The 26,902-nt window shown below is 39.1% G+C and overlaps 1 protein-coding gene across 1 annotated transcript in view; it reads right to left on the bottom strand.

Annotated features, from left to right (window-relative positions):
* Positions 1–26,902, bottom strand: part of BAZ1B (bromodomain adjacent to zinc finger domain 1B) — a 72,958-nt gene that overhangs the window by 40,927 nt on the left and 5,129 nt on the right. The window contains exons 2-6 of the mRNA XM_054714848.1: positions 17,537–17,653; positions 15,428–15,572; positions 13,166–13,367; positions 10,059–10,180; positions 5,939–6,136 (exon numbers count right to left, since the gene is read on the bottom strand). Of these exons, the coding sequence (XP_054570823.1) occupies positions 5,939–6,136; positions 10,059–10,180; positions 13,166–13,367; positions 15,428–15,572; positions 17,537–17,653 (784 nt within the window). The remainder of the gene's footprint in view (positions 1–5,938; positions 6,137–10,058; positions 10,181–13,165; positions 13,368–15,427; positions 15,573–17,536; positions 17,654–26,902) is intronic.

The raw sequence follows: 26,902 nt of genomic DNA, 5'->3' as shown, positions 1-26,902 counted from the left end.
AACCTTCCGGGTACAAACAAAATAGATTCCCACTTTTTCTAATGATTAGGACAACAGATTTTATTTAAAGTCATTCTAAAATGAAATTTATCACTAAAAAGAAGACTAATATGAGTCTATATATCATTTTTAATATTTTAAATAAGATATTTTTAATAGGATCTTTTATAATTAGATCTCTCTTCCAAATTTACTGGTTGTATTTCTTTCTATTTAAAAAGTCAAAAAATTTTAAAAGTAAAATTTAGCTTAAGTTTCTTTAAATTTCTTCTACTTAGAAGCATTGTGTTATGCAGAAATAATGCAAGAAAAGGCTGGGGTGGCTTAACCATGCAAGGGTCCAGCTACCCATTTTTATGTGTAAGATGTGGTTTTGCCAATATACACGATTTAATTTTATTCTCTTAAAAATGAAAGAAGCCCTGGCCTGGTGGCTCAGTGGTTGGAGCATTTAAATCAAAAGGTTGCCAGTTTGGTCAGGGCTGGTGCTTGAGGCAACCGATTGATGTTTTTCTCTCACACCAATGTTTCTCCCCCCACCCCCTTTCTTTCTAAAAACCATGAAAACTTATTCTCGGGTGAGGATTTAAAAAAAAAGGAAAGAAATTAACTCACCCAACCCCCTCCCAACAGGCCAGCTCCCCGAGTGAGTAGTCCTTCAGTAACTGGATCATCTCAGCACAGGGCATGCTGGGTGGGCAGTCACAGCCAAATGGGAGCCGGCATGGCTGGACTCAGGGGAATCTGAAAAAGTATAAAACCACTTATGTGCTAAGGGTCTCCCCTATCCCCCATTCAGCATAAGTAATCTACCAGAGTAGTGTATAGGAAGGGAGAAAAGAATGAATGTCTGGATTGTAGTACTACAGTTTGGGGCAAAGGCTCTTCCTAATTGCTAAACAAGAATAAATATTTGTCTCAAAACATGAGAGACTGTTAAGAAAAATAGTGTATACAATTCTATACTTGTTCCCTGTCACCAGAAACAAACCACTACCACAAATAAGAAAATCTAATAAATAAGATGAAAATAAAGAACCTTTATTTAGAGCTCATTCAGATGCTAAATTTAACATATGCTAATTTATGATGAAAATCATAAATTAGAAAATGTTGGCAATGTATATTCTGATCCTTATTTCATTCTTCTCATTCACCTTAGGAACCATATTAAGAATTTCAAGGTAACATTCACATAATGGGCTTGTTTCAATCTCTAGATGCCTTTAACAGCAAATTTTTGAAATGTGTTACTATAAAATATTTTAAGTGCTTTGAAAAATAATATAATTTATTTTAAATACTTCTGCTCTAGTCTCCACCTCATAAATAAACATCAAGAGCTAAAATTTAAAGAAAAATCTTAGGGCTATGAACACTTACTTGAAACATTAGTTATTAGGAGAGATAAGAAACATCTTTTAAAATCCTACCTAATAAAATGGTAATATGTAAATTACCATCACTCCGCTACACCCACGATTGGGCCAGCGGGAGGCGCAGGGGGCGGGACTCGGGGTGGCCGGGGTAGCTGATTGGGCCGGCGGCGCGAGCTCAGCGTCTGTGCCATGGCTGTGCTTCGGCACAGAAGGGGCCTATGGGGCAGCGAAATCACATCCCGCCGCAGACCATCAAAAGCGGGGGAGCTGGGTGCCTGTCTGCTCCGGCACCAGGCCTTTCAGAAGCCTACGCCACGCCAGAGGCTTCCGAAAGGCCTGGTGCACCAGCAGACAGGCACCCAGCTCCCCCGCGATCGAAAGCGAAAGTGTGTAGGGGACCCTACCCGTGCATGATTCAATCATGCACTGGGCCTCTAGTATATAATAATTAATATCACTAGTAATGAGACAAGATTACATCATGTGCCTTCTCATACAACTCACTGAGGAATACAACATCATTTTTCTGGCATTCCTACCAAAAATTCATAGACTGAATCTACTCATGAGAAAATAAATCCAAATTGAAGAGCATAATAATTAGGTTTTTAAAAGACAAAGAAAAGTTGAGGGACTGTTCTGAATTAGAGGAGATTAAAGAGACATAATAAATAACAAGTAAATGGATCCTATTGAAACCAAAACAAAATTGGGGGGGGTGGAGGGGCGGCTAAAAGGACATTAATGGAATAAATGGCAAAATTTGAGTAAAAACTGTAGATCAGGTTAGTTTATCGATTTGATTAACTATACTAGAGTTATATTAGAAAACACCCTTGTCTTCAGGAAACACATATTCAAGTACTTTTTAAAAGGGGATCCTGTCACCCTGGCCAGTGTGGGTCAGCGGTTAGAGCATCAGCCCATACATTGAAGGGTCTTGGGTTCGATTCCTGTCCCTCCAGGGCACATACAGGAGCCAACCAGTTGAGGTATGTCTCTCACATTGATGTCTCTGTGTCTCTCTCCCCCCCGCCACTCACCTCCCTCCCTTCCACTCTCTCCGAAAGCAATGGAAAAAATATCCTCAGGTGAGGATTAACAAAAAATAATAATAAGGGCATCGTATCTTATAACCTACTCTCAAATGTCTCAAAAAAGAAAAACTTTTGTGTGTATGTATGTATGTATGTATTAAAAGAGAAAATAATAAATATGGTTAGTGTTAACATTTGAGAAATCTACCTGAAATACAATCTACATGAAGGGAAATTCTTTATATTATTTTGTCAACTTTTCTATATGAAATTATTTCAAAATAATGTTTTTAAAATATATTAAAAACCATACTAAATTACCCCAAATTAATTAAGGCTTCCCAATTTAAAAAGTGTTATTTTCTTGTTATGTCTCTATCTAAAAGCTTTTCCACTAGTGGCTGATGCTCTGACCATTGACCCACACTGGCCAGGGTGAAAGAGTGCCCTTTATAACAGTTCAAAATAAGAGTTCAAACATTATGGATAGAATAACAAAACACTAGAGCTGCATGTATTACAAAGGGAAATGAACTAAGATGTTTGATTTCATCTTAAATGACAATTATCTTATTACCCAATTGTTTTGTAAAACATTCCTCCAAGTCATTAGGCCTATAAAAAAAGGTTATTCCTAAACTCAACTGTCAGTAGCATTTTTCTACGTTACAAGCAGAATTTAGTTTTATTTTTTTAGTTTTTTGTTAATCCTCACCTGAGGACATTTTTCAATTGATTTTTAGAGTGGATCAAACTTTTTCATTCAGTAAACTCCAAAGACCATTTTACCCATAAATATTCAGTCTTTTCATGTTATTAACATACTTCTTTTTAAAATAATTTTTATTTTTACATAATTTTGTTGGTTTTCAGAGAGGAAGGGAGAGGAAGAGAGAGATAGCAACATCAATGATGAGACAATCATTGATAGGCTGTCTCTTGCACACCCCCACTGGGAATTAAGCCTGAAACCCGGGCATGTGTTGACTGGAATCGAACCCGGGACCCTTCAGTCTGCAAGCTAACACTTTATCCACTGAACCAAACAAGCTAGAGCATGGTCACATACTTTAATCAATAAACTAAAATACATAAAAGACAGCTATAAAATAAGAGAAAAATATTAAAGGATTCAAATGATCCAAGAATCTAAAACCCATTCAGAGATCATTTTATATAGTAGGCTTCTCATACAGTACAGATAGTAATCTCATGTTATAACCACCAAAAGCCATCAGTTCCAAAACTTACAGCAATGAAATGATAATGTATTAAAATGTCCCCTCAGTAAATAAAAATACCAAGAAAATATTAAGGAAAAAATTTAGGTTTACTATAGTTACATGGAAATTTTAGTCCTTATCTAGAAAAAGCCAATTAATTCCTAAATTCTTCTTTTTCATAAATAATAAAAATTTAAAGAGCATAATGAAAGATAATACTTAATCATGCTGGTCTAGAATAAGAAAACATGCTAAATGTTCAACTATGGTTAGAGGTTTTTATCAATGTTTAAATAAATAAATTTACTTCTCAATATACTTTTTTTTTTTTCTTTTACTTCTCAATATACTTTTGTCAGCAAAATCAACCTAAGATAATTGCAATAATTTAGTTACATGACTAGAGATATCCTTAGTTCTTCACAATTAAAAACAAGGGAGGCATCAACAATAAAAAATATATTTTTAAAAAACACAAGGGCCCTAACCAGTTTGGCTCAGTGGATAGAGCATCGGCCTGCGGACTCAAGGGTCCCAGGTTTGATGCCGGTCAAGGGCATGTACCTTGGTTGCAGGCACATCCCCAGTAGGGGGTGTGCAGGAGGCGGCTGATCGATAATTTCTCTCTCATCAATGTTTCTAGCTCTCTATCCCTCTCCCTTCCTCTCTGTAAAAAAATCAATAAAATATATTTTAAAAAAACAAACAAACAAAAAACAACAAGGGGGACATGGAACAGACTGACATACCTTGATGTGGGGTTGGAGAAACAAGAAGAGATAAACCAAAGAACAAATATACTTATATGCATAAGTAAATTTATCAACACAAGCAGCATAAATACTCTCACAACCTACATAGTCCATGGACACGAGCAATAGGGTAGTGAAGACCTGGGTGTGTGTGTGTGGGGGGGGGTTTAGGGGTTAGGAGGGGAGGGGGAAAGGGGAGGAAAGGGGGGATGGGAGATCTCTGTAATAATATCAACAATAAAAAATACATTAAAAACAAACCATCAAACAAATAAACAAGGGAGGGAGCCTCAGTAGTTGACCATTGACCTATGACCAGGCCACATGGTCAGGGTTGCAGGCTCGATCCCCAGTGGGGATAGTACAGAGGCAGCCAATCAATGATTCTCTCTCATTATTGATGTTTCTCTCTCCCTCTCCCTTCCTCTCTGAAATCAATAAAAATATACATTTTTAAAAAGGAAGGGGGTGCTCTCTCTCCTGAAAGTATGCCCATGCCTTTCCCTTCTCTTCTCTTCCCTTCCCGCCCCAACCTCTCTCTGCCCTAGATTCCTGGCTTGTTATCATTAGCTTCCTCACTCCCAAATTCCAAGGCCCTTCCTTTACCTCCATAACTTGTTTCCTAAGCCCATTTCTTCCAGAAATTACTTTTTCTACCCCTGTAATTTACCCAATAAATGTTCTCTTACAAATAAATAAATAAATAAAGTGGGGGAGAAAAACCCTAGAACTCAGACTTTATTTTAATGGACCAGGGGCTCTCTCCTTCCCCTTTTGGCCCAGAGACAAAGATGAAAACATCAGTATGCAAATAAGTAAATTTACCAACACAAACAGCATAAATACTCTCACAACCTACATAAAAAACTCTCACAAACTACATTATAATTTCATTGGAGAAACTTTAAGATAGAAAAGATAACCAGAAATCGAAGGACAATGTCTTGGCTTTTGTTATTCACTTTATATTCCTTCTAATTAGACTAGCCTCTGTTTCCCCTTATCTTATCTGAAAAATAAGATTAAGATATTTTTACATACTATACAACTTCATAATAATGTTCTGAAGATCAAATGAAATAAAGAAAAAAGCATGTTCTCAAGAGGAAAATCCTAAATTTTCTACTCACCTGACATACAAATTAATACTCATTCCAAGTCCTTTTTCAAGGCTACCAGTATATTTGATCATCTTTTCCGATGTACAAAATTAGTTTTCATTTTTAGGATTCAATTTGCAAACTTTGTGTTTACACCATACCTCATTACAAGAAGGATCTGAGGTTAAAAAGTACATGTATGTAGTTTGCTTCTTAATTATGTAAAAAATAAATTGAACTAGGGGAGATACTCAACGTTACCTCTCCCCGACCAACCCCACAGAATACAACCTATATGAAATAGATATCTGAAAATTTTTGAATTCCTTATCTGATATTCGAGTTCAAAATCTGCTATAAATATAATCCAATATATTGGACTCATCTGGGAAAATAAACTCATCTAATAGTGTTCTATCCTGCTGTCCAAAAATTAAGTGACCTTACCTTGTATGGATCAAGTAAAAAGTCACTGAACTTGCTAGGTAGGGAATATTTCTTCACCAATTCATCTTCTACCACCCAAGGTGCATTTTCACCAGTGCCAGCCCGTAAGGCATTATGCCGTATAAAGTATCGAAGTATCTCCTTATTTGGTGGGCGTTCTGTACGAATCAAGCTGTCTGCTGGCACATTACTGATGATCTAGGTTAACAAATATAAACAACTCATCACTAGGGTGAAAGAACAATTAACCAATGAGAACAAAGATTTATGTTCTCTCCAGAAAAAATCATAATTCCATCCATAAAATAAAGCTATAAAACCAGGAAGAAAAAGAATAATTGTCAGAGACAGAATGTTAATTAGTCCCCAGGCAATCTGTCTATATGTATCAAAGTCCTAAAAATGTATCTACTCATTGAATCAACAAATTCTCATATTAAAAAATTTGGAAATAAATGGACCAGTCATCAACTGCTTATAAAAGCAGAAAAAAGGGTGGGAGGACTATATAAATATCTTCAATAAAGGATTCATTTTTAAGATTAAAATATATCCATAATGAACACCCTGCAGCCATGGGGGAAAATACTTTTCTCAATCAAGGCAAACTTATCAGAATCATCTAGGGCAGTGGTCGTCAACTGGTGGTCTACAGACCACTGATGGTCCGTGAGGTCCGAAAGGTTGGCGACCGCTGATCTAGGGAGCTATTAAAATGCATATGCTAGCACTGGCCAGTGTGGCTCAGTTGGCTGAGCATCATTCCATGCACTGAAAGGCTGCCAGTTTGATTCCTGGTCAGGGCACATGCTGAGGTTACAGGTTTGATCTCTGGTTGGGGTGTGTACGGGTGTATTTGGTGGATGTTTCTCACAACACTACCAATGGTTCTGCGTCCCTTCCTCTCTCTAAAAATCAATACAAACATACTTTTAAAATGTCTGGCAGTAGCCATAACTGGTTTGGCTCAGGGGATAGAGCGTCAGCCTGTGGACTGAAGGGTCCCAGGTTCGATTCTGGTCAAGAGCATGTACCTTGGTTGCGGGCACATCCCCAGTAGGGGGTGTGCAGGAGGCAGCTGATCGATGCTTCCCTCTCATCGATGTTTCTAACTCTCTTAACTCTCTATCCCTCTCCCTTCCTCTCTGTAAAAAAATCAATAAAATATATTTAAAAATAAAAATAAAATAAAATGTCTGGTAGTAGAGCCTGAGCATCCACTTTTCCCCCCTGCTTTTACTTTTATTACTTACTAGAGGCCTAGTGCACGAATTCATGCATAGGTGGGGGGCTGATCGGGTGGGGGGCTGGCCCAGGGGAGGGGCCACAGGCGTTTAGCTGACTGGCCCTGCCCACAATGGGGGGGATGGGGGCAGGGCTGGCGGGGGGGGGGGGTGGTGGTGGGAGGGGGGGGCTGCGGGAGGTTGGGGGAGCTGGCCGGCTGCTGCAGTGCGTGCATGATAGCAACCAGTCATCATAGCAACCAGTCATTCCATGGTTCTGGTCGCTTGGCTTTTATGTATATAGAGGATTTTATGCTGAATTTACTCCTGGGCCATTAAGTTTTTATTTCTGCAGTTTTTTCTGGGGTATCTTTTTCTTCTTGCCACCTCCTCTTCTGGTTTAGGAACCATATGCTCTTTTTCAGTGAGGATCATCTCAATGTGGCAGGGAGAGCTCATATATAGTTTAACATGTTAAGCCAAGAGCTCATATATAGTTTAACATGTTAAGCGCCAAGCCTGTTTTGTCTTCCTTTCCGTTTCAGTCACCGGTGACTGACATGGCGCTTAACATGTTAATCCACCAAAGAGTTCTGTAAGTTCTGCACCACCGCTTGGGAGCTTTGTTCACCTGGATGTGCTCAATGACCAGAGAATCTACATCTAAACCCTAAAGTTCAGCATTACTCTCTGCATTTTTAAACATGTGCAGCAAAAATTCGGCACTTTTTGGGCCACAGACCCTGTGTCCAGCTTCACTGTTTGGACGGGACACATCCACCCATTCACCATTGTAACGATGGAATGGCACATATTACTTCTGTAAATTGACATCCTTCAGATACTTGGTGATTTTTCAGATATACATACCCTCAATGGCCTGGGCAGTTTCACATGTTCTTAAAGTGAACTTAAAAATTTGAACTTCCTGATTTGCATGATTCTGTGGGGTTTCCTGGGTCAAGTGAATAGCGAACTATTTTCACAGGTCACATCTGGCTGCTTTTAGAAAGACCTACTACTTTTTTCATAAACTCTCTTGGTGACTATCATATACACCACAACCTGAAAATACTGTTTTCGAAGAATGTTACATCATTACAGATAGTTACCAGAGAGAAAATGAAAAAAGCTATAAAATAGTATGTATAAAATATTCCTACTTTTAATTCTTTTTATAATATGTTTTTATTGATTTCATGGAGAGAGAGACAGACAGAAACATCAATGTCAAGAGAGAATCATCAATTGGCTGCTTCTGGGTATCAAGCCTGCCACCTGGGCATATGCCCTGACCAGAAATCAAACTCTGACCTCCTGGTTCATGGGTCGACACTCAACCACTGAGCCATACTGGCAGGGCAAATATTCCTACTTTTAAAAGTCACTTAAAAGCTAACAACCACCATTAATCACAACTATATTCATCAATTATCATCTCTGTGTATGGGATTCAAGATGTCTTTTTTCTTATTTGTATTTTCCATCTTCCTATGAACAGTGTACAAAACAATTTACATTCAACAATAAGAATATGAATGATAATTAGGAAAGTGGTTGAGACTCCCTAGCAATGTTTTAACTAGTTACCTTGCTGAATGAGGAAAAAACTTTTAGTGAAAAATTGCATATAACATTTAATTTTAAAATATAAAGAAATCCTAACAATTTAGGTATGTCTTCAGATCATCCTATATAATAAAACCCTAATATGCAAATTGACCTAACGGTAGAACGACTGGTCCCTATGACGTGCACTGACCACCAAGGGGCAGACACTTAATGCAGGAGCTCTCTCCTGGTGGTCAGTGTGCTCCCATAGGGGAGCGCTGCTCAGCCAGAAGCCGGGCTCATGGCTGGCGAGCGCGGCAGAAGTGGAGGGAGCCTCTCCCGCTGGCTTAGGCCTGCTCCCCATGGACATCCCCGGAGGGGTCCCGGACTGCAAGAGGGCACAAGCCAGGCTGAGGGACACCCCCCCCACCACCAGTGCACAAATGCTATGCACCGGGCCTCTAGTTCACTATAAAACGGTCAAAATGAAATTACGACTTGTTAACAATTTGAGGTGGGGGGGAAAAACTCTAAAGAAGCAAAAGATCTGGGTTATAATCCATCCCAATCTCATTTACTAAATTAGGAGCTTTGACAATTATTAAACTTCCCAGGCGTTAGCTGTCTTTTCTATAAAACACATAAACATGAAGAAAAATGTGCAGCTCCCTTCCACACACAGCCTCCCATCCTCCTCCTTTCTAACAAATTAAATACAGGTATGAGTACCTGAAAGTAATACGGCATTATTTCATAGATTCTAAGATGCTATTAATAAAAGACATTATTTTATGCACCACTAAGAAAAAAATTCATGCCAACTGATTTTAAGATATATACTGATTCTAAATACATTAAAAATATAAAAGATGAACATCTTAGAATGAATAAAACACAGTACTAAGTTACCTTAAGGTTATTTACTGTTTTAGGTTGTTAGCTCCACAGATTCCTTGTAAAAGCACTGATGATTGTTGACTCAATTTCTAAATTTAATTACATTACAAATTGCTCTACTTTTACCTGGGAAGAGCTATTACCTCAGTCTATAACTGCTGGAAACAGATTCTTATTTTTCAAACTGAATTTGAAGCTCAAATGCAAATTACTCCTAACCTTAATAAGTCCTATTAAAAGGAAAAAACAATCTAAGAAAGAAAATACAGTTTGACTTAAAGTCATAATAACTAAGACGAAAGAACTAGAAAACCAATCAGAATTTGTTGCAGAAACACATTCATTTACATTTTTCTTTAGCACATTTTCTCTAAGAAAACCAGCCCTATGATATTTTCTTAAACAACATCTATTATATGTAACAGGGTTAATATAAAGTGCCAACTAACCTTATCTTCATTTTGTAGTTTCACATCATATTTGTGAGGCAGAAATTTTGGAGGAGCCCATTTCCTTTCTCCTTTTTTTAATGAAGTAGGGAGTTTTCGTGGAGATCTACGTGCTCTGTCATCTAGTCAAATCATTAAAAAAATTAGTGAAAATAAGAATTCTTTTAATTCTATTCATTCATTCATTCATTCACCCATTCATTCATTCATAACTGTCTTACTGAACACCTACTCTGCATCAGGCACTGAATGATGGGGCACCAAGATGATTCATAAAATCCTTACCTGAACTAGCTAAAGTCTATGGGCAGAGTCAATAATAATTATAATACAATGTGGTAAATACTATTACAGAGGTGGGTACACAAAAATAATATGAGGAGAGAGAGCAGCAATGTTTAACTTAGAAAGATAGGCAGAAAGGGCCTAGAAAGAACATGACTTGTTCAGAGATTCCAAATAATAAGGTTTGGGTAAATATATTTGGGACTACAATAAAAAATCAGACTAAAGAAGTAAGGAGGGCAAACTATAAAGAACCTGTATATCGTTCAAAGAAACTGGAATTTATCTTGTGAGCTCTAGGAAAACAAAGGATTTTTGGTCTAAGTAAGCAGATGCATATTTTCTAAAGATGGCAAAAGAACAGATAAGGATTAGGGTTAGGGTCAAGGTTAAGGGAAACTGTGGTATCAAATAAGTTAAAGGTATGACTGTGACCAACAGTGTTAAACGTAATAGAAAAGCAAAACATAGAAGAAATCAGTGGAATTAGCTGAAACCGGTTTGGCTCAGTGGATAGAGCGTCGGTCTGCGGACTGAAAGGTCCCAGGTTCGATTCCAGTCAAGGGCATGTACATTGGTTGCAGGCACGTCCCCAGTGGGGCTGTGCAGGAGGCAGCTGGTCGATGTTTCTAACTCTCTATTCCTCTCCCTTCCTATCTGTAAAAAATCAATAAAATATATTTTTTTAAAAAGAATTTAAAAATAATAATAATAATAATAATAAATAAAATAAAATAAATCAGTGGAATTGGCAAGTAGGGAGTTACCTAAAATCTTATTAGCAACAGTGTCAGGAGTAAAGAAGCAGAAGTTAGACTATAATAGCACAATAAGTGGAGACAACATCTCATAATCTTGGTTTGAATGATTAAGACAGAAATGAAACAACAGAATCAAGGGAGGGTATGTTTTTGTTTTTAGAAAATGAGGCTTCATTTATAAATTGGAAGAGAAAAAAAAACATTAGAGGGTTAAAAAACACCGTAGAGTAGAACAATAAAAGTTAACTCTACCCTAGAGAAAGTAGGAGGAAATGGAATTCAAAGCCAAAGTATTTTAGCTCCCTTCTCAGATGGAAAAATATAGAAATTTAAAACAGGGAGGTTAAGAACAAGCTGAAAGTTTTTGTCTAATACATTTTTCCCCATAAAGTAGTAGAACAAAAGATCACCTAGTGAGAAAAGATTTAGTATACTGGAATTTGCCTATCATTTCTATGAAAATTCTAATCAATTTTTCCCCTGAAAACACTCAGAAGAGATAATAACACTAATTCTTCAGCCTGTCCACCACCCTTTCCACATACTAGCAATAGTATTATATATATTCCAATAATTAAAAACTAAATTAAGGCATATAACACTCATAAAAAAACAAAGCCTAAAACTAGAAGTTCCCTGGTACATGATGCCAAAGTCATAAAATTAACAATTGTTAACATATTGTTGGTAGTTCAAGGATCTGTTTCCAGAAGAAGTGTTAGAAGACATATTATCAGGCAATGCCTAACCAAAAAATTTATTAACATTAAGTCGCGGGAATATTAAGTAATGAACATATTAGAAAACTTCAGTATCCAAAAGGGAGAAACTGAAAAACATAAACATTAGCATTCATAATACAAAGTGGAAAACAAAACTGAAGTATGAACAACTGGAGTGAACCAGTTACAACAGTTAAGTATCCTTGGGGAAATTTTAATTAATTAATTGTTCCCCTGGGACTAGATAAGGAAGTCCCTCTAAAACACATCTGCACATATCCAAAATATCTGGAAAGACAAAATAGAATGGAAAACAGAGAGCATAGCACTCTAATAAAACATTCTAATTCAAACTGTGTATGTAACACTTAAATAAAAGGTTAAGATTATTTGATCCTCTAACAGTCATGGGGAGGGGGATCAATATACACAAATCCTTTGAGTACTCATATTTTAAGACAGAAGTAATCTCTTCCAGTCAAATTCTTTTATTTACAGACTTTTTTTTTTTTTTCAAAATGAAGGTTTCAGAGGCTGAATAATTTTCCCAGTGGGCAAAGTCTCAATTCTTCAACTTTTCAAACAGTATTGTTAGAATCGCCAAGTCCCAAAAAATTACTTTTAGACATCATAATGTTTCAAAATTCTGGCAGCTCCCATGTGGGAGGAACTTAAGATACAGGATTTAGATAAAAGGAAGTATCTTAAAATCACAACTGGCTTGCATGGTGAAGAGAAATGGAGATTAGAATTTGCCCCTTCTATTCTAACCCCGCTTCTCCACACACAGACATACGTATTTTCCAACTTCAAGAGACAAGGAAAGCAAACTTTCTTTGCCATCTTGAGTAGCTAGGTGCGTGCACACAGATTTCTAAGAGGAAATGCCTTCCCAGGGGAGACTTAATTCTTTATTTGCTTTATGGATTATTTTTCTTTTTCTTCTTGGTTAATCCTCACCCATGGATATTTTTTCCATTTTTTTTTTTTTTTAAGAGAGTAAAAGGGAGCTAGGGAGGGACAGAGGTGGGATAAGAGGGAGAAGGAGAAAGAGAGACAGACAGACATAGACTGGTTGCCTACTGCACACACCCTGACCAGGGCCAGGGATCGAACCTGCAACCCAGGTATATGCCCTTGACTAGAATGGAACCCAAGACCTTTTGGTGCATGGGGCAATGCTCTACAAGGCACTTTGTATTTTAGTTGTTTGCTGAATTACAAAAGAAAGGCATATCTACCTACAAAACTCATTTACAAATCACAAATTACTTGCTAGAGAACTCAAAAAGATTTGTGTATAGTAAGAGTCACAAAGGAAAGCTAGCATCATACATACTAATATTCTCTCTCCTTCCTTCATCCTCTTTTACAACTGCCTCCTTCTTCTGGTGCTCCTGAGCAATTTGGCTAGAATTCTCTTTGTCACTTGAGGGAGAATCACAAGCACCATCAGGTTTCTTTTCAGTGGCTTCTTCATCCACTTTCTCCAAAGGATGAATCTTCACAATCCTTACCTTGAGCATTTTTTCTTTCCCAACCTATAAAGGAGACAGGAATGGGAATCAGAGATAAAAAATAAAAACTAGAAAACCTAAAGATAATGTTTAGAATATATTAGCCAATATACATTCCACCCCACACCTAATAAAAATTCACTAAACCTCTAAAGTACCAACCAAGTACAGTGATTTTTTTTCCAATTTTACTTCTCAAACTTCTATTTTAAAAAATGACATATTACGTCCTAGCTGGTTTGGCTCAGTGGATAGAGAATCAGCCTGTAGACTGAAGAGTCCAGGGTTCAATTCCGGTCAAGGGCACATGCCCGGGTTGCAGGTTTGATCCCCAGTGGGGGGCATGCAGGAGGCAGCCGATCAATGGTTCTCTCTCACCATTGATGTTTCTATCTCTCTTTCCCTCTCCCTTCCTCTCTGAAATCAATAAAAACATATTTTTTAATGACATATTTCGCCCCCTGACTTCATTTCTTCATTCTTTTTCTACAATACTTATGTGTTTATTTTTCAATTAAAGTTAACATTCAATATCATATATACATTTTTTAAAAATATATTTTATTGATTTTTTACAGAGAGGAAGGGAGAGGGATAGAGAGCTAGAAACATCGATGAGAGAAACATCGACCAGCTGCCTCCTGCACACCCCCTACCGGATGTGCCCGCAACCAAGGTACATGCCCTTGACCAGAATCGAACCTGGGACCTTTCAGTCCGCAGACCGACGTTCTATCCACTGAGCCAAACCGGTTTCGGCTCAATATCATATTAGTTGCAGGTGTATACAGCATAGTGATTAGACATTTACATAATTAACAAAGTGATTCCAAGATAAGTTCAGTACCCACCTGACACCATAGTTTTTATTATTGATTATATTCCCTATGCTGTCCTTTACATCCGTCATTCTGTAACTGTCATTTTGTACTTAAGCCCTTCACCTTTTTCACCCAGTAAAATATTACATCTTAAAAAATAAAATTATCACAATGTAGTTTATAATTCATGTACCAATGTACTAAGCCCAAAGGGCAATCACTGCAAACATGAGACATGTGTAAAATAGTTCAAGAATTTCCATTTAATAAAAAATCAATTATATATATGGATATCCAACAATACCAGAACCACCTATTGAAAAAACTATCTTTTCTTCACTTAACTACCTTTCAACCTCTATCAAAAATCTAGTGTTGCCCTAACCGGTTTGGCTAAGTGGATAGAGCGTCAGCCTGTGAACTGAAGGGTCCCAGGTTCGATTCCGGTCAAGGGCATGTACCTTGGTTGTGAACTACCCTTGTATCCCTGAGATAAATTCCATTTTGTCGTAGTATATAATTCTTTTAATGCATTATTGAATCCAGTTTGCTAATATTTTGTTGAAAATTTTTGCATCTATATTCATCAACAATATTGGCCTGTAAGTTTTCCTTTTTTTGTAATGTCTTTATCTGGTTTTGGTATCAAGGTAATGCTGGCTTCATAAAATGAGTTTGGAAACATTCCTTCCTCTTCAATATATAATAATATATTTTTATTGATTTCAGAGAGGAAAGGAGAGGGAGAGATAGAAATACCAATGATGAATTACTGATCAGCTGCCTCCTACACGCCCCTTACTGGGGATTGAGTCTGAAACCTGGGCATGTGCCCTTGGGAATGGGACCAGGGACCTTTCAGTCTGCAGGCCAATACTCTATATCCACTGAGCCAAACCAGTTAGGGCCTCTTCAATATTTTTAAATAGTTTAAAAATAAGTGATTTTATTTAGGCTCAAGTTTGAGAAGTACTAGCCATTGTTAGATACAGCTGAAATCACTCATAATTGATACAACAATGTAAACAAACCTATTTAATTATCTGAGCCTGTTTACTACCTCCATATTTCTGTGCAGAATCTGCAAAACGTGTAAAATGACTAGTCCAGTATTCTAAAATTTGGTCTTTATATTTAATACTAAGTAGAGACTTCATATAACACAATTTTATACACACAGATATGCATTCTGTACTCTATGCTCAAATCCTGATATACAGTTAGTGAATCAAATCTCATTTTTTAAAGAATATAGGCACTTACCTCAAAGTCACACTCTTCTCCCACAGCATATTTGGTCATGATCTCCAACCAAGCAGTATCTACTAACTTCTCTAAGGAGGCTGTGTTATGGTGAACCATTTCCAGAACAAGTTTCTCATACCAAGCAGGAAACTCTTCCTTCAAACTAAACAAATATGTTATTAATTACCAAGAAAATACAGGAAAGCCTTTCCACAGCTTTAATTCAGGTCAATTCAAACACTGCATTTCTTTAGCAAATATATGCAAGGCACTGGGGAATACAAAGATTAAAAACCATGTAGTACACAGGAAAAAGAACTTATAAATATCTTTGTCAGGCTGACCTTTCCAGGTTAATTTTTTCATACGTAAAGTAAAAATAATAGGCACATCATTAGTAAGGTTGGTCATTTTCCCATTAATTTGTTTTTGCAGTAGACTTCCTGTTTTAGGTGTGCATTATTTATTCATAGCCTTTTCCCATCTTTTAGTTAGGACATCATAACGCTTGTATTTGTATTATGTCTGAACCAATAATATGCTTTCATTCATTTAGTTCTCTAGAATTTTCATTTTATGGATAAGGAAAATAAATCAGGAAGTTAACATGATGGAACCATGATTTGAACTTCAATACCCTGGCAAAGTAAAACCATGATGTACCACTTTTCACTTATTAACCTAACAAAAAAAGAATTTTAATTATCATACCCTATATGGGCAAATAAATAGTGCAAAGTATCACTCATATACTGCTGATAGCCTATGTTTCAACTCTTTTAAAAAGCAGTTTGAGTCCAGCTGGTGTAGCTCAGCGGATTGAGCGTCATCTCATGGGCCAAGAGGTCTCGGGTTCGATTCCCAGTCAGGCATATGCCTGGGTTGTGTGCTTGAGGCATGCGGGAGGCAGCCAATCAAAGTGTCTCTCATTGAACACAGTCACTCCCATTCACTTATGTATTATTATCTATGGCTATTTTTACTGTACAACCTCAGAATTAAATAGCTAAGGCAAAGACCATATGGCCCACAAGGCTTAAAATATTTACTAACTGGCAGTTTGCCGAAAAGGGTGGCCAACACCTGGTCTAGTACACTTAAAAAAGGCATATACATAAATAACACTAATCTAAAACAGAATGATGTAAGTGACCCAAGTTAAGAAGAAACCTGTTAGTCAGGTTAACAAACTTGACTAATAATTAGTCCTGAAGCCATAACTAGAACCCAGACCTCAACTAAACCCAGTGTTGTTATACCAGCAAAAGAGCAGAATTATATTCTCTCTGCTTGTAGGTTATCAGGAAAAGTCAATGAGAAGGCCACAGAAAAAACTTCTATTCCAAATTCCCAAAAGAGTAATTTACATCCCTAGTTTCTATTTATCTTTTACATTCCTAATGCCCAATTCTGAGTGTTTTCTTTGAGAGAATACCAAACAAGTAGGCACTTTGAATATAGACAGGAATTTTAAGACTCCTCATTCAGCCCTGGCCGGTGTGGCTCAGTTGGTTGAGCACTGTCACAAAAGGTCACATGTTCAATTCCTGGTCAGGGCACTGCCAGGGTTGCAGGCTCAATCCCCAATAGGGGTTGTGTAGGAGGTAGCTGATTGATATTTCTCGCTCTCCCTCTCTAAAAATTAATGAGAACATATTTTTTTAAAAAAACAGACTCCTCATTCAACTACCCCACTTAGAAAAATGGTCTTTAAATTGTATTTATTTTTGGTAGCTGCTGTAAATACTATCTTAAATTTCAAATGACCACAAAATTTAAAAAATCTTTCTGCTAATTTGCTACCTCCATATTACTTCTAGATCATATTTGTATCCATTGTTTAGAACCACCATTTTCAAAATATTTACAGGATAAAAGTATAGAGCAAGAATATTCAAAAGCCTGGTAACTACCTAAATAAGTAGACACATAACTATGTATTCCACACACTTTGTTACTAGCAAAATTCCACTAGGCCAGGGCACTTAGACACTAATACAATATACTAATGTAACTAATTCCAGTTTATGCCCCATAAACTTTAATATAAATATTGCTTTACTTTCTATCCCCCCTTTCCTAATAATTTGAAGATGGTGCTAGAAAACCAATGTTTATATTACTCACAGTTCAGCAACTTCCTGTTCCTCCTCCCAGGCCTCCTTGTGTGTTAGCTGACTACTTCCGGTACTCTTACATGTCCAAATGCGCTCACTGTACCTTTCCAAGCGGGCTTCATACTCTCTGTTAACAGTGGCTCAGGAAAACAATATTCAAGCAACAGAGACAACTAATCCATAGCCATAAAATACTTATTACATATAGAAAAAAACCTACAGTATTCTTTCTATGATATACATATTGAGAAGATAAAATTGAAGTTAATTTTCAATTGGTAAATCCAAACAAGACGATTAAGACTCAAGTATGATCAGAATAGTTTGTCGTGCTTTGCAAATAAAACATGAATACTTTAGTACAAATGTGATTTCTTCAATTCCCAAGACTCAAACAGTACTAAAAATGCATAAGAAAAAATAAAGGCAAAAAAACAGAATTTCCAATTTATTGAGAGAAAAATAAAGATTTGGGCATTGTTAAAAGGGGGGGGGGGGCAAAATAAGACAAAAAGTCTTAAGAAATGGGTCTGTGGAATTATTACACAACTAGAGGCCCAGTGCACGAATTCGTGCACAGGTGGGGTCCCTCGGCCTGGCCAGCGATCAGGGCCAATTGGGACTGCGGGAGGTTGGCTGGGGAGGGGCTGCAGGAATTTGGCTGTGGGGGCACACTGACCACCAGGGGGCAGCTCCTGCTTTGAGCATCTTCCCCCTGGTGGTAAGTGCGCGTTATACCGACCGGTCTTTTGGGCACTTAGGCTTTTATATATATAAATTTAGATGGTCATCAAGTTTAAGAATCAGTTTCATAGGAAGATGAGATTACTACACCGGTCTTACAGATAGTCTGGAATAACCTTGTGCATCTAATGATCCATTTACTAAAAGGCTGGAAGTTTTTAGTACCATAGGAACACCTGTTGATTCTTAGGGTTTTAAAAATTCCATAAAAATCCTAAAAATAATATAAAGTCTTTATGTTATCTTCAATAACAATACATTCACAAGTTGCTTAGCAGTCACTGTTCAGTCTTTATGAGATGAAGAGGACTTCACAAGTTAGTGCCATGCATATAACTTTCTACAATATTCCAACAGGAATTCACTATCAGCCAGCTATGTTCAAATTCAAAATGTAGCTAATTTTTATTTTTTAAAATATATTTTATTGATTTTTTACAGAGAGGAAGGGAGAGGGATAGAGAGTTAGAAACATCGATAAGAGAAACATTGATCAGCTGCCTCCTGCACACCCCCTACTGGGGATGTGCCTGCAACCAAGGTACATGCCCTTGACCGGAATCGAACCTGGGACCCTTGAGTCCACAGGCCGACGCTCTATCCACTGAGCCAAACCGGTTAGGGCTAATTTACTTTTATGCACAGCAACAGATGCTAAGTTAGCAAATAAACTGACACAACTAGAGAATTCGCTGCCAATGTCTACTTTCCTAGTTACTTTATTTTATAGCAGTTGAAATAAGTTTTTAAAAAGCTCCCTGTGTGATATTAACTCACAACTAAACAAGTAATTTCCTTTTTAATATATGAAGATTCTTGGTTTTCTAGGGTTATGATCAATAACAAGACAAACAGGGACAAAACCAGAGAATCCAAAATAGCAGTTTTAACCAATAGTAAAAGCACCACCTCCAGATCTGACAAAAACGAAGCAACAAATCTATTTCCCTCATTGGGGATGGTGCTAATCCTATCTAATAAAGAGGGAATGTGCAAATTGACTGTCACTCCATCACAAAGATGGTGGCGCCCATAGCCACAAGATGGCGGCGCCCAGTCCCCTCAGCCGCACCAGAGTCCCCCAGTCCTTTTAGCCCTTACTGCGGCGAGGGGTAAGCGGGCCCCCGCAGAGAGCAGACAACAGGGCTAGCAGCAGTGTCAAGCAGGCAGGTCCGCATAGAGCAGAAAAACACAGGGAGCGGGCCTAAGCCGTCAGTAGGACATCCACTGAGGGCTCCCGGATTGGAGAGGGTGCAGGTCGGGCTGAGGGACCCATCCTCCCAACGAGCACAAATCTCGTGCACCGGGCCTCTAGTATTTAAAGGATTACACAAAAACCACAAGTCAGACTTCTATCCTATTTAATAAAACCTTAATATGCAAATCGACCAAACAGTGGAACAACTGGTCATTATGACGCGCACTGACCACCAAGGGCAGATGCTCAATGCAGGGCAGCGCCAGGCCGCCAGCCAAGGCACGTGCCAGTGGGGGCCGCCCAATCACCACACCCACCAGTCACCCCACAGATGGTCCTGCGTTGAGCGTCTGCCCCCAAAGGGAGGCAACTGTCAGCGGCAGTGATCGGGGGGTGGGGCCGGCCAGCAGGCAGCGCCAGGCTGCCAGCCAAGGCGGGTGCCAGCAAGGGCTGCCCAATCGTCCTGCCCACCAGTCGCCCCACAGATCGGCCCTGATTTCCGGCCAGGCCTCGGGTTCCTACCCTATATATTGGAATAGCCTCTTAGATTTAAAAATTAAAACCTGGCAAGGCTACTCTAACATTGAAAAAAACAGGATGATGCAGTGATGACATGCATGGACTCTGGCTTGCATTTTGTGGTCAGCCCTGATTCTGACACTTATAACTGTGTGACAAAGCCAATTACTTAACTTCTCTCTGCTTCAGTTTTTCCACCCATAAGATGGGAGAAATGGTACTACTGCCTCAGAAGGATATTATGTACTACTTTTTATAATCAGAGCAAAAAAATGTAGCTGTCCATACAACAGCAAGATGCCTTTCACCTGTATGAAAATTATGGTCACTGGTGCAGGCAGCGTCTTGGATTGCAGGGAATGTCCGACTGCCGATTTAGGCCCAACATCCCCCAACGGGTTCCGGATTGGAAGGACACAAGCCAGGCTGAGGGACACCCACCACCACCTGTGCTGAATTTCATGCACCGGACCTCTAGTATAGTCATATAAAGCCAATCACTGAAAATTTATAGAAAATTATATAGTGCAATTTTGCTCTCGTTTCAATTACCCAAACATAGTTCAAAAAATTGTGGAAAATTCCAGAAATAAATAATTTATGTTTTAAATCTTGTGTCATCCCATTCTATGAACCATCCCTTTGCCCAGCATATTCAGGCTGTATACGCTACCTGAATGATATTAGTATCCGATGGACCATTATGGTTATCTCTATGCTTGTGTTTAAACAACTTTAATTTTACTTACTAATGGCCTCAAAGCACCAAGAGTAATATTGCTGGCAAATCAGATATGCCAAAAAGAAACCTTAAGACCTCATTAAGATGTATATATACAAAAAAAGTATTATATAGGGTTCAATACTGTTTCAATATTTCAATATTTCGGTGCTGTTTCAAATACAGTACTGGGGGATCTTGGAACTAATTCCCTACAGATAGGGTGAACTACAGTAAAGAGAAAAAAGGCAATAGCATGGCTTCTATTATCATAAATATAATGGTATTTTTATATCATAACAAGATGGACTTTTTTTTTGTTTGCCTGTTTGGCACTTAAGGATTGGAGGTAAAATAAAGACAATCAGTAAGTGAATTTATTTAAACATACAAAAAGTTAGCATTTTAATAGTTACTTAGCAACACTGAAGAAATTCACTGAGAAATCAGAGAATGTAAATGATATTAACAAATATATCCTAAAGAGATACGGTATGACTCAGGTGGTTGGAGCATCATTCCATACCAATAGTAAACTTGTGGGTTTGATTCCTAGTCAGGGTGTGGTATATGGGGAGACAACTTATTAATGTTTCTCTTACATTGATGTTTCTCTCTGTCTCTCACTCTTCCTTCCCTTCTCTCTAAAATCAATAAGCATGTCCTCAGATAAGGATTTAAAAAAAGAGAGAACATTTTATTTTATTAGTTACTTTTAAAAGTAGGAATAGCCCTGACCAGTTTGGCTCAGTGGATAGAGCGTCAGCCTGCAGAATGAAGGGTCCCAGGTTCGATTCCGGGCAAGGGCACATACCTTGGTTGCTGGCACATCCCCAGCAGCAGGTGTGCAGGAGGCAGCTGATTGATGTTTCTCTCTCATCGATGTTTCTAACTCTCTATCCCTCTCCCTTCCTCTCTGTAAAAAAATCAATAAAATATTTTTTTTTAAAAAAGAAGTTTAAAAAATTTGGCTCTCAAAAGAAATTTCAATTGTTGTACTGTTGATATTTGGCTCTGTTGACTAATAAGTTTGCCGACCACTGGCCTAGATATCTCAGTAATACCTCAAACCCAACTGTTTCTAATCTAAATTCTTATTACCCCACCTCATCCTCCTAAACTTGCTACTTTAACAGATATTTCCATTCTCACTGAATGGCCCTAGTGCCCTAATCAGAAATGAGGGAATCATCCTCATTTCTTCAGTCCCCAACTGCAGCCACTTACACATTTCTCAAGTCAGTCCTTGCCAATAGCAAACAGAGCCATTAACAAATCCAGCCTCTGATCTTTATTTCTGACCCAGGCAAAATATTTTAATTGGCCACACTGGTAATCCTCTTTTCTGGTGCTTTGTGCTTCTCACCCTAACTTCCTTTTTTCTCAGCCTTGTTTGTTTTTAAACCCATTTCTTCTGATTACTTTAAAAACTAAGTTGGTTCAAGTATCATCCAGATACCCCAAAGTTGTGGGTTCAATCGTCAGGGCACATACAACAATCAACCAGTGAATGCAGAAATAAGTGGAACAAATCGATGTTTCTCTCTCGTCCTCCCCCTTTCTCTAGCTCAATTTTTTAAACATATGTTCTTAATGATTTCAGAGAGAGGAAGGGAGAGGGAGATAGAAACATCAGTGAGAATCATTGATCGGCTGCCTCCTGCACACCCCCTACTGGGGAATCACACCTGCAACCTGGTCATGTGCCCTGCCAGGGAATCAAACTGGAGCTTCCTGGTTCATGGGTCAAACCAGTGAGCCACACCAGCCGGGCTCTAAAATCAATTTTTTTAAAAAGGCTAAAACTGAAATTCCTACAACACCCCTTAACACTGGGTATTTTTAAGTTTATGTAATTTTGTTCTGGTTATTACTCTGTTTAAAGAAAGCAAGAGAAAAAAATGAGAATGAAAGAAAAGGCTGACTAGAAGGATATTGAGACAGCTGCCTCTAAATCCTATTTCAGATTTTAGGTTACCAAAATAAGTCATTCACTCTCAAATAACCATTCAGAGCAAATGCCAATTGAGGTTTTTTATGTTCCAGCTACTGCTGCACATATAATTGCAGAGAAAATGTCAAAGCAGTTCTCCAAAGGTTGTATAAACTATAAATAATAAGATATTTTCAAGTCCTAGACTATCTCATTATGCATCTACTTTTCATGAGTTCAAGGAATACCTCTTCCTACAATATGCTGCTTCTTTGTTCTTTCGCCTTGTAAGAATTGTTTCTCTCAATAAAGTACTCTGTGCAGTTTGACTTAGTGGTTAAAGCCTCAGCCCACAAAGGGTCTTGGGTTCAATTCCTGGTCAAGAGAACATACATTGGTTGCAGGTTCCCCAGCCCTGGCAGGGGTGCTTGTGGGAGGCAGCCAGTCGATATGTCTCTCTCATGGTATTTCTCTCCCCCCACTTTCCATTCTCTATAAAAATCAATGGGGAAAATATCCTCAGGTGAGGGTTAAAATAAATAGAGTGAGTGAATAAGTGAATGAATGAATGACGGAAGGAAGGAAGGAAGGAAGGAAGGAAGGAAGGAAGGAAGGAAGGAAAGAAGGAAGGAAGGAAGGAAGGAAGGAAGGAAGGAAGGAAGGAAGGAAGGAAGGAAGGAAGGACTTGATAGCCTAAAATGAAGTGGCCCAGAAAAGTATGGAGGTTAAATAAGCACAACTATAACCCTGAGTTCTAAGTGAGATGACAAAGTACCAAGTCAAGATATGCTTTTTATCCTATTTTTTTCTCTTTGGACCAGTTAGTCATTAAGTTAAAAATAACTCTAGCCAGTGGTGCTCAGTGGTTAGACTTTAGAGTTTCTGCCCAAGCACCAAAGGGTCACAGGCTCAATCCCTGGACCCACCAGTGTGGGAGGCAACCAACAGATGTCTCTTTCTCACATTGATGTCTCCCTTTCTCTCCCTCCCCACTTCCACTCAATCTAAAAGTCAATAGAATGCCTGGCTGGCATGGCTCAGTGGAGGTCAGGGTTCGATTCCCAGTCAGGGCACATGCCCGGGTTGCTGGCTCTATCCCGGTGTGGAGCAGGCAGGAGGCAGCTGATCAGTGATTCTCATCATTAATGTTTCTCTCTCCCTCTCCTTTCCTCTTGAAATCAATAAAAGAAAGATATTTAGCCTAGCCAGTTTGGCTCAGTGGATAGAGCGTCGGCCTGCGAACTCAAGGGTCCCAGGTTCAATTCCAGTCAAGGGCACATGCCTGGGTTGTGGGCTCAATCCCGTGGGGAACTTGCGGGAGGCAGCCGATCAGTGATTCTCATCATGGATGCTTCTATCTCTCTCTCTCTCTCCCTTTTCCTTCCTCTCTGAAATCAATAAAAATATCTTCTTTTAAAAAGGGTATTTAAAAAATAAGTCAATAGAAAAACGTCCTCAGTGAGGATTAACTAAAAAATAAAAATAACTCTAGCCCTGGCCAGTGTGGCTCAGTTGGTTGGAGCACTGTCCCATACACCAAAAGGTGGTAGGTTCAATTCCCAATCGGGGCACAAATCCAGGTTTTTTGGATCCCAAGCCGGAATGCATTCAGGAGGCAAGCCATAAATGACTCTGTCTCTTTCTCCCTCCCTCCCTCCCTTCCTCTAATAAAAATAATAAATCACTCTAATGTGGTATAGCTTGTTACTTTAAAGAAGTTAAATTATAAAAGTTAATGTAAGAGCTCAGTATTCCACTGTCCAATAAAAGCCTGTCTTGCAACTCCAACTCTTTTTTAAAAAATTATATTTTATTGATTTTTTACAGAGAGGAAGGGAGAGGGATAGAGAGTTAGAAACATCGATAAGAGAGAAATATCGATCAGCTGCCTCCTGCACACACCCCACTGGGGATGTGCCCACAACCAAGGTACATGCCCTTGACTGGAATCGAACCTGGGACCCTTCAGTCCGCAGCTCTATCCACTGAGCCAAATCAGTCAGGGCACAACTCCAACTCTTGAAACATGCTCTAGCCCCATTTGTATACCGCAGTGGTTGAGAGTTGACTTGTAAACCAGGAGGTCACTGGTTTGATTCCCAGTCAAGGCACATGCCCAGGTTGCGGGCTCAATCCCCACTAGGGGGCACGCAGGAGGATTCTCTCTCATCCTAGGTGTTTCTAGCCTTCTCTCCCTCTCTCCCTCCCTCTCTCTGAAAATAAAAAACGCAACCTGCTCTAGTCATGGTTTTCTAAGCAAGCAAGTTATTCTGGCCATATTCTAATAGCCCTTCCTCATTACACCAGCTGAAAGTTCTCATATATTGATGCAGCAAAAAATGAATAACCAGCTGTTTCTAGGCTTTAGAAACTAAGATAGTTAAAGCAATACAACAAAAATATTAACCTACAACAGGCTGCTTATAGTTTCAGTTCCTCCTTAAAACCCACCTTGACTTAAATACAGTCAAGGTAACATACTATTGTCAAATAATCACATCAAGAATTGATTCTGATAGACCCTGGCCGGGTAGCTGAGTTCATAAAGCATCGTCCCCATAAGCCAAGGTTGCTGGTTCCATCCCATCAGGACACATAAAGAATCAAATGAAATGGTGATGAAAAAAGACATGACTTGGGTGGTGAACACACAATACAATATAGAGATGATGTATTATAGAATTGCACACCTTAAATCTATATAATTTTATTAACCAATATAACCCAAATAAATTCAATAAAAAATAGAAAATTAAAAAGAATCAGCCCAGCTGGTGTGGCTCAGTGGTTCAGCGTTCAATTCCAGGTCAGGGCACATGCCCAGATTGCAGGCTTGATCCCCAATAGGAGGCGTGTAGGAGGCAATTGATCAATGATTCTCTCTCATCATTGATGTTGCTATCTCTCTCCCTCTCCCTTCCTCTCTGAAATCAATAAAAAAATATAGAGAAACCAAGATGGCGGCATGTGTAAACACCTGAACTTGCTGCCTCGCACAACCACTTCAAAACTACAACTAAAAGACAAAACGGACATCATCCAGAACCACAGGAAGGCTGGCTAAGTGGAAATTCTCCAACTAGAAGGGAAGAGAAAAGCACACTGAGACTCAGAGGAGCTGTGGAAGTAAAGTGCAGAGGTACGGAGGCGCGCACATGGAGGGCTGGCTTTTTCAATCCACAGGGAGACAGACACAAGCTCCCGACTGCTCTGAACTCCAGTTCTGGGCAAGACACTGGGGACCCAGACTCATACAGGGAGAAACTGGACTATCTGGCAGCGGGCAGAACTCTCAAGGGCGGCTTTCTCTCAGAGATGCTTGCAGCGATTACCAAGGGACACTGAGACTCGGGGGCCTCTTAGGGCAGGGCTGACAGGAAGCCATTGCTGTTTGCTCCACCCTGAGACTCCGCCCCATCCAAGCTGTGCAAAGAGGCTTTTGCATATGAATGGCCTGGTCCTTTGAAATCTAAAGGTACCTAACAAACTGCAGCTGAGTCAGAGAGACCCAGAACATCCAAAAGAAGGCCCAAGGCCCCACAGCAGTTTGCACTGCTTCACAGCTGGGCCTCATCTGGGCACCTCCAAAACCCAAACAAAGAAGAGGAATCTGAAGATCTCTCCGTAGCTCCTGCTGGGTGGCCTCAGGCAGAGGCTAAATTAGCACCTCCTTGGAGATCCAAGAGCCAGCGTAACCAGGCGTCAGAGTGGGACCATCCAGATTACAACCCCTCAGATCCATAAGGGACACACTCAAGGGGTAGACTCAGTGAGCACCAAAGCCCCACTGAAGCAAGTCTTGTCTCATAAGAGTGTCTCCAGCACAGAACTTCTTCCATCATAGACACAGCTGATCCTCACAGCCCATTGGCCTGGAGGTCAATTCCTCCCAGTGATACCAACAACAATCAAGGCTTAACTACAACAAGACTGTGCACACAGCCCACAAAGGGGTGCACCAAGAGTGTCCACCTCAGGTAACTGGGGAGGCTGAGCCACTGGGCCCTATAGGACACCTAGCACACAAAGCCACTCTATCAACTCAGGGAAGCAGCCAAAATGCAGAGACAAAGAAACAGGTCACAAAGGAAAGAAATGGAGGAAAGCAAACGACTGGATATAGAGCTCAAAACCACAGTTATAATGTTTTTCAAGAATTTTCTAGAAAAGGCTGATAAATTTAGCGAGACCCTCGAGGATATGAAAAAGAACCAACTAGAAATTAAACATACACTGACTGAAAAAAAATATATATATATAT

The sequence above is a fragment of the Eptesicus fuscus genome, chromosome 4 (genome assembly GCF_027574615.1).
Source record: "Eptesicus fuscus isolate TK198812 chromosome 4, DD_ASM_mEF_20220401, whole genome shotgun sequence".
Classification (NCBI taxonomy): domain Eukaryota; kingdom Metazoa; phylum Chordata; class Mammalia; order Chiroptera; family Vespertilionidae; genus Eptesicus; species Eptesicus fuscus.
Note: the sequence above shows the minus strand (reverse complement) of the source record. Positions and strands in the feature narration are given on the sequence as shown.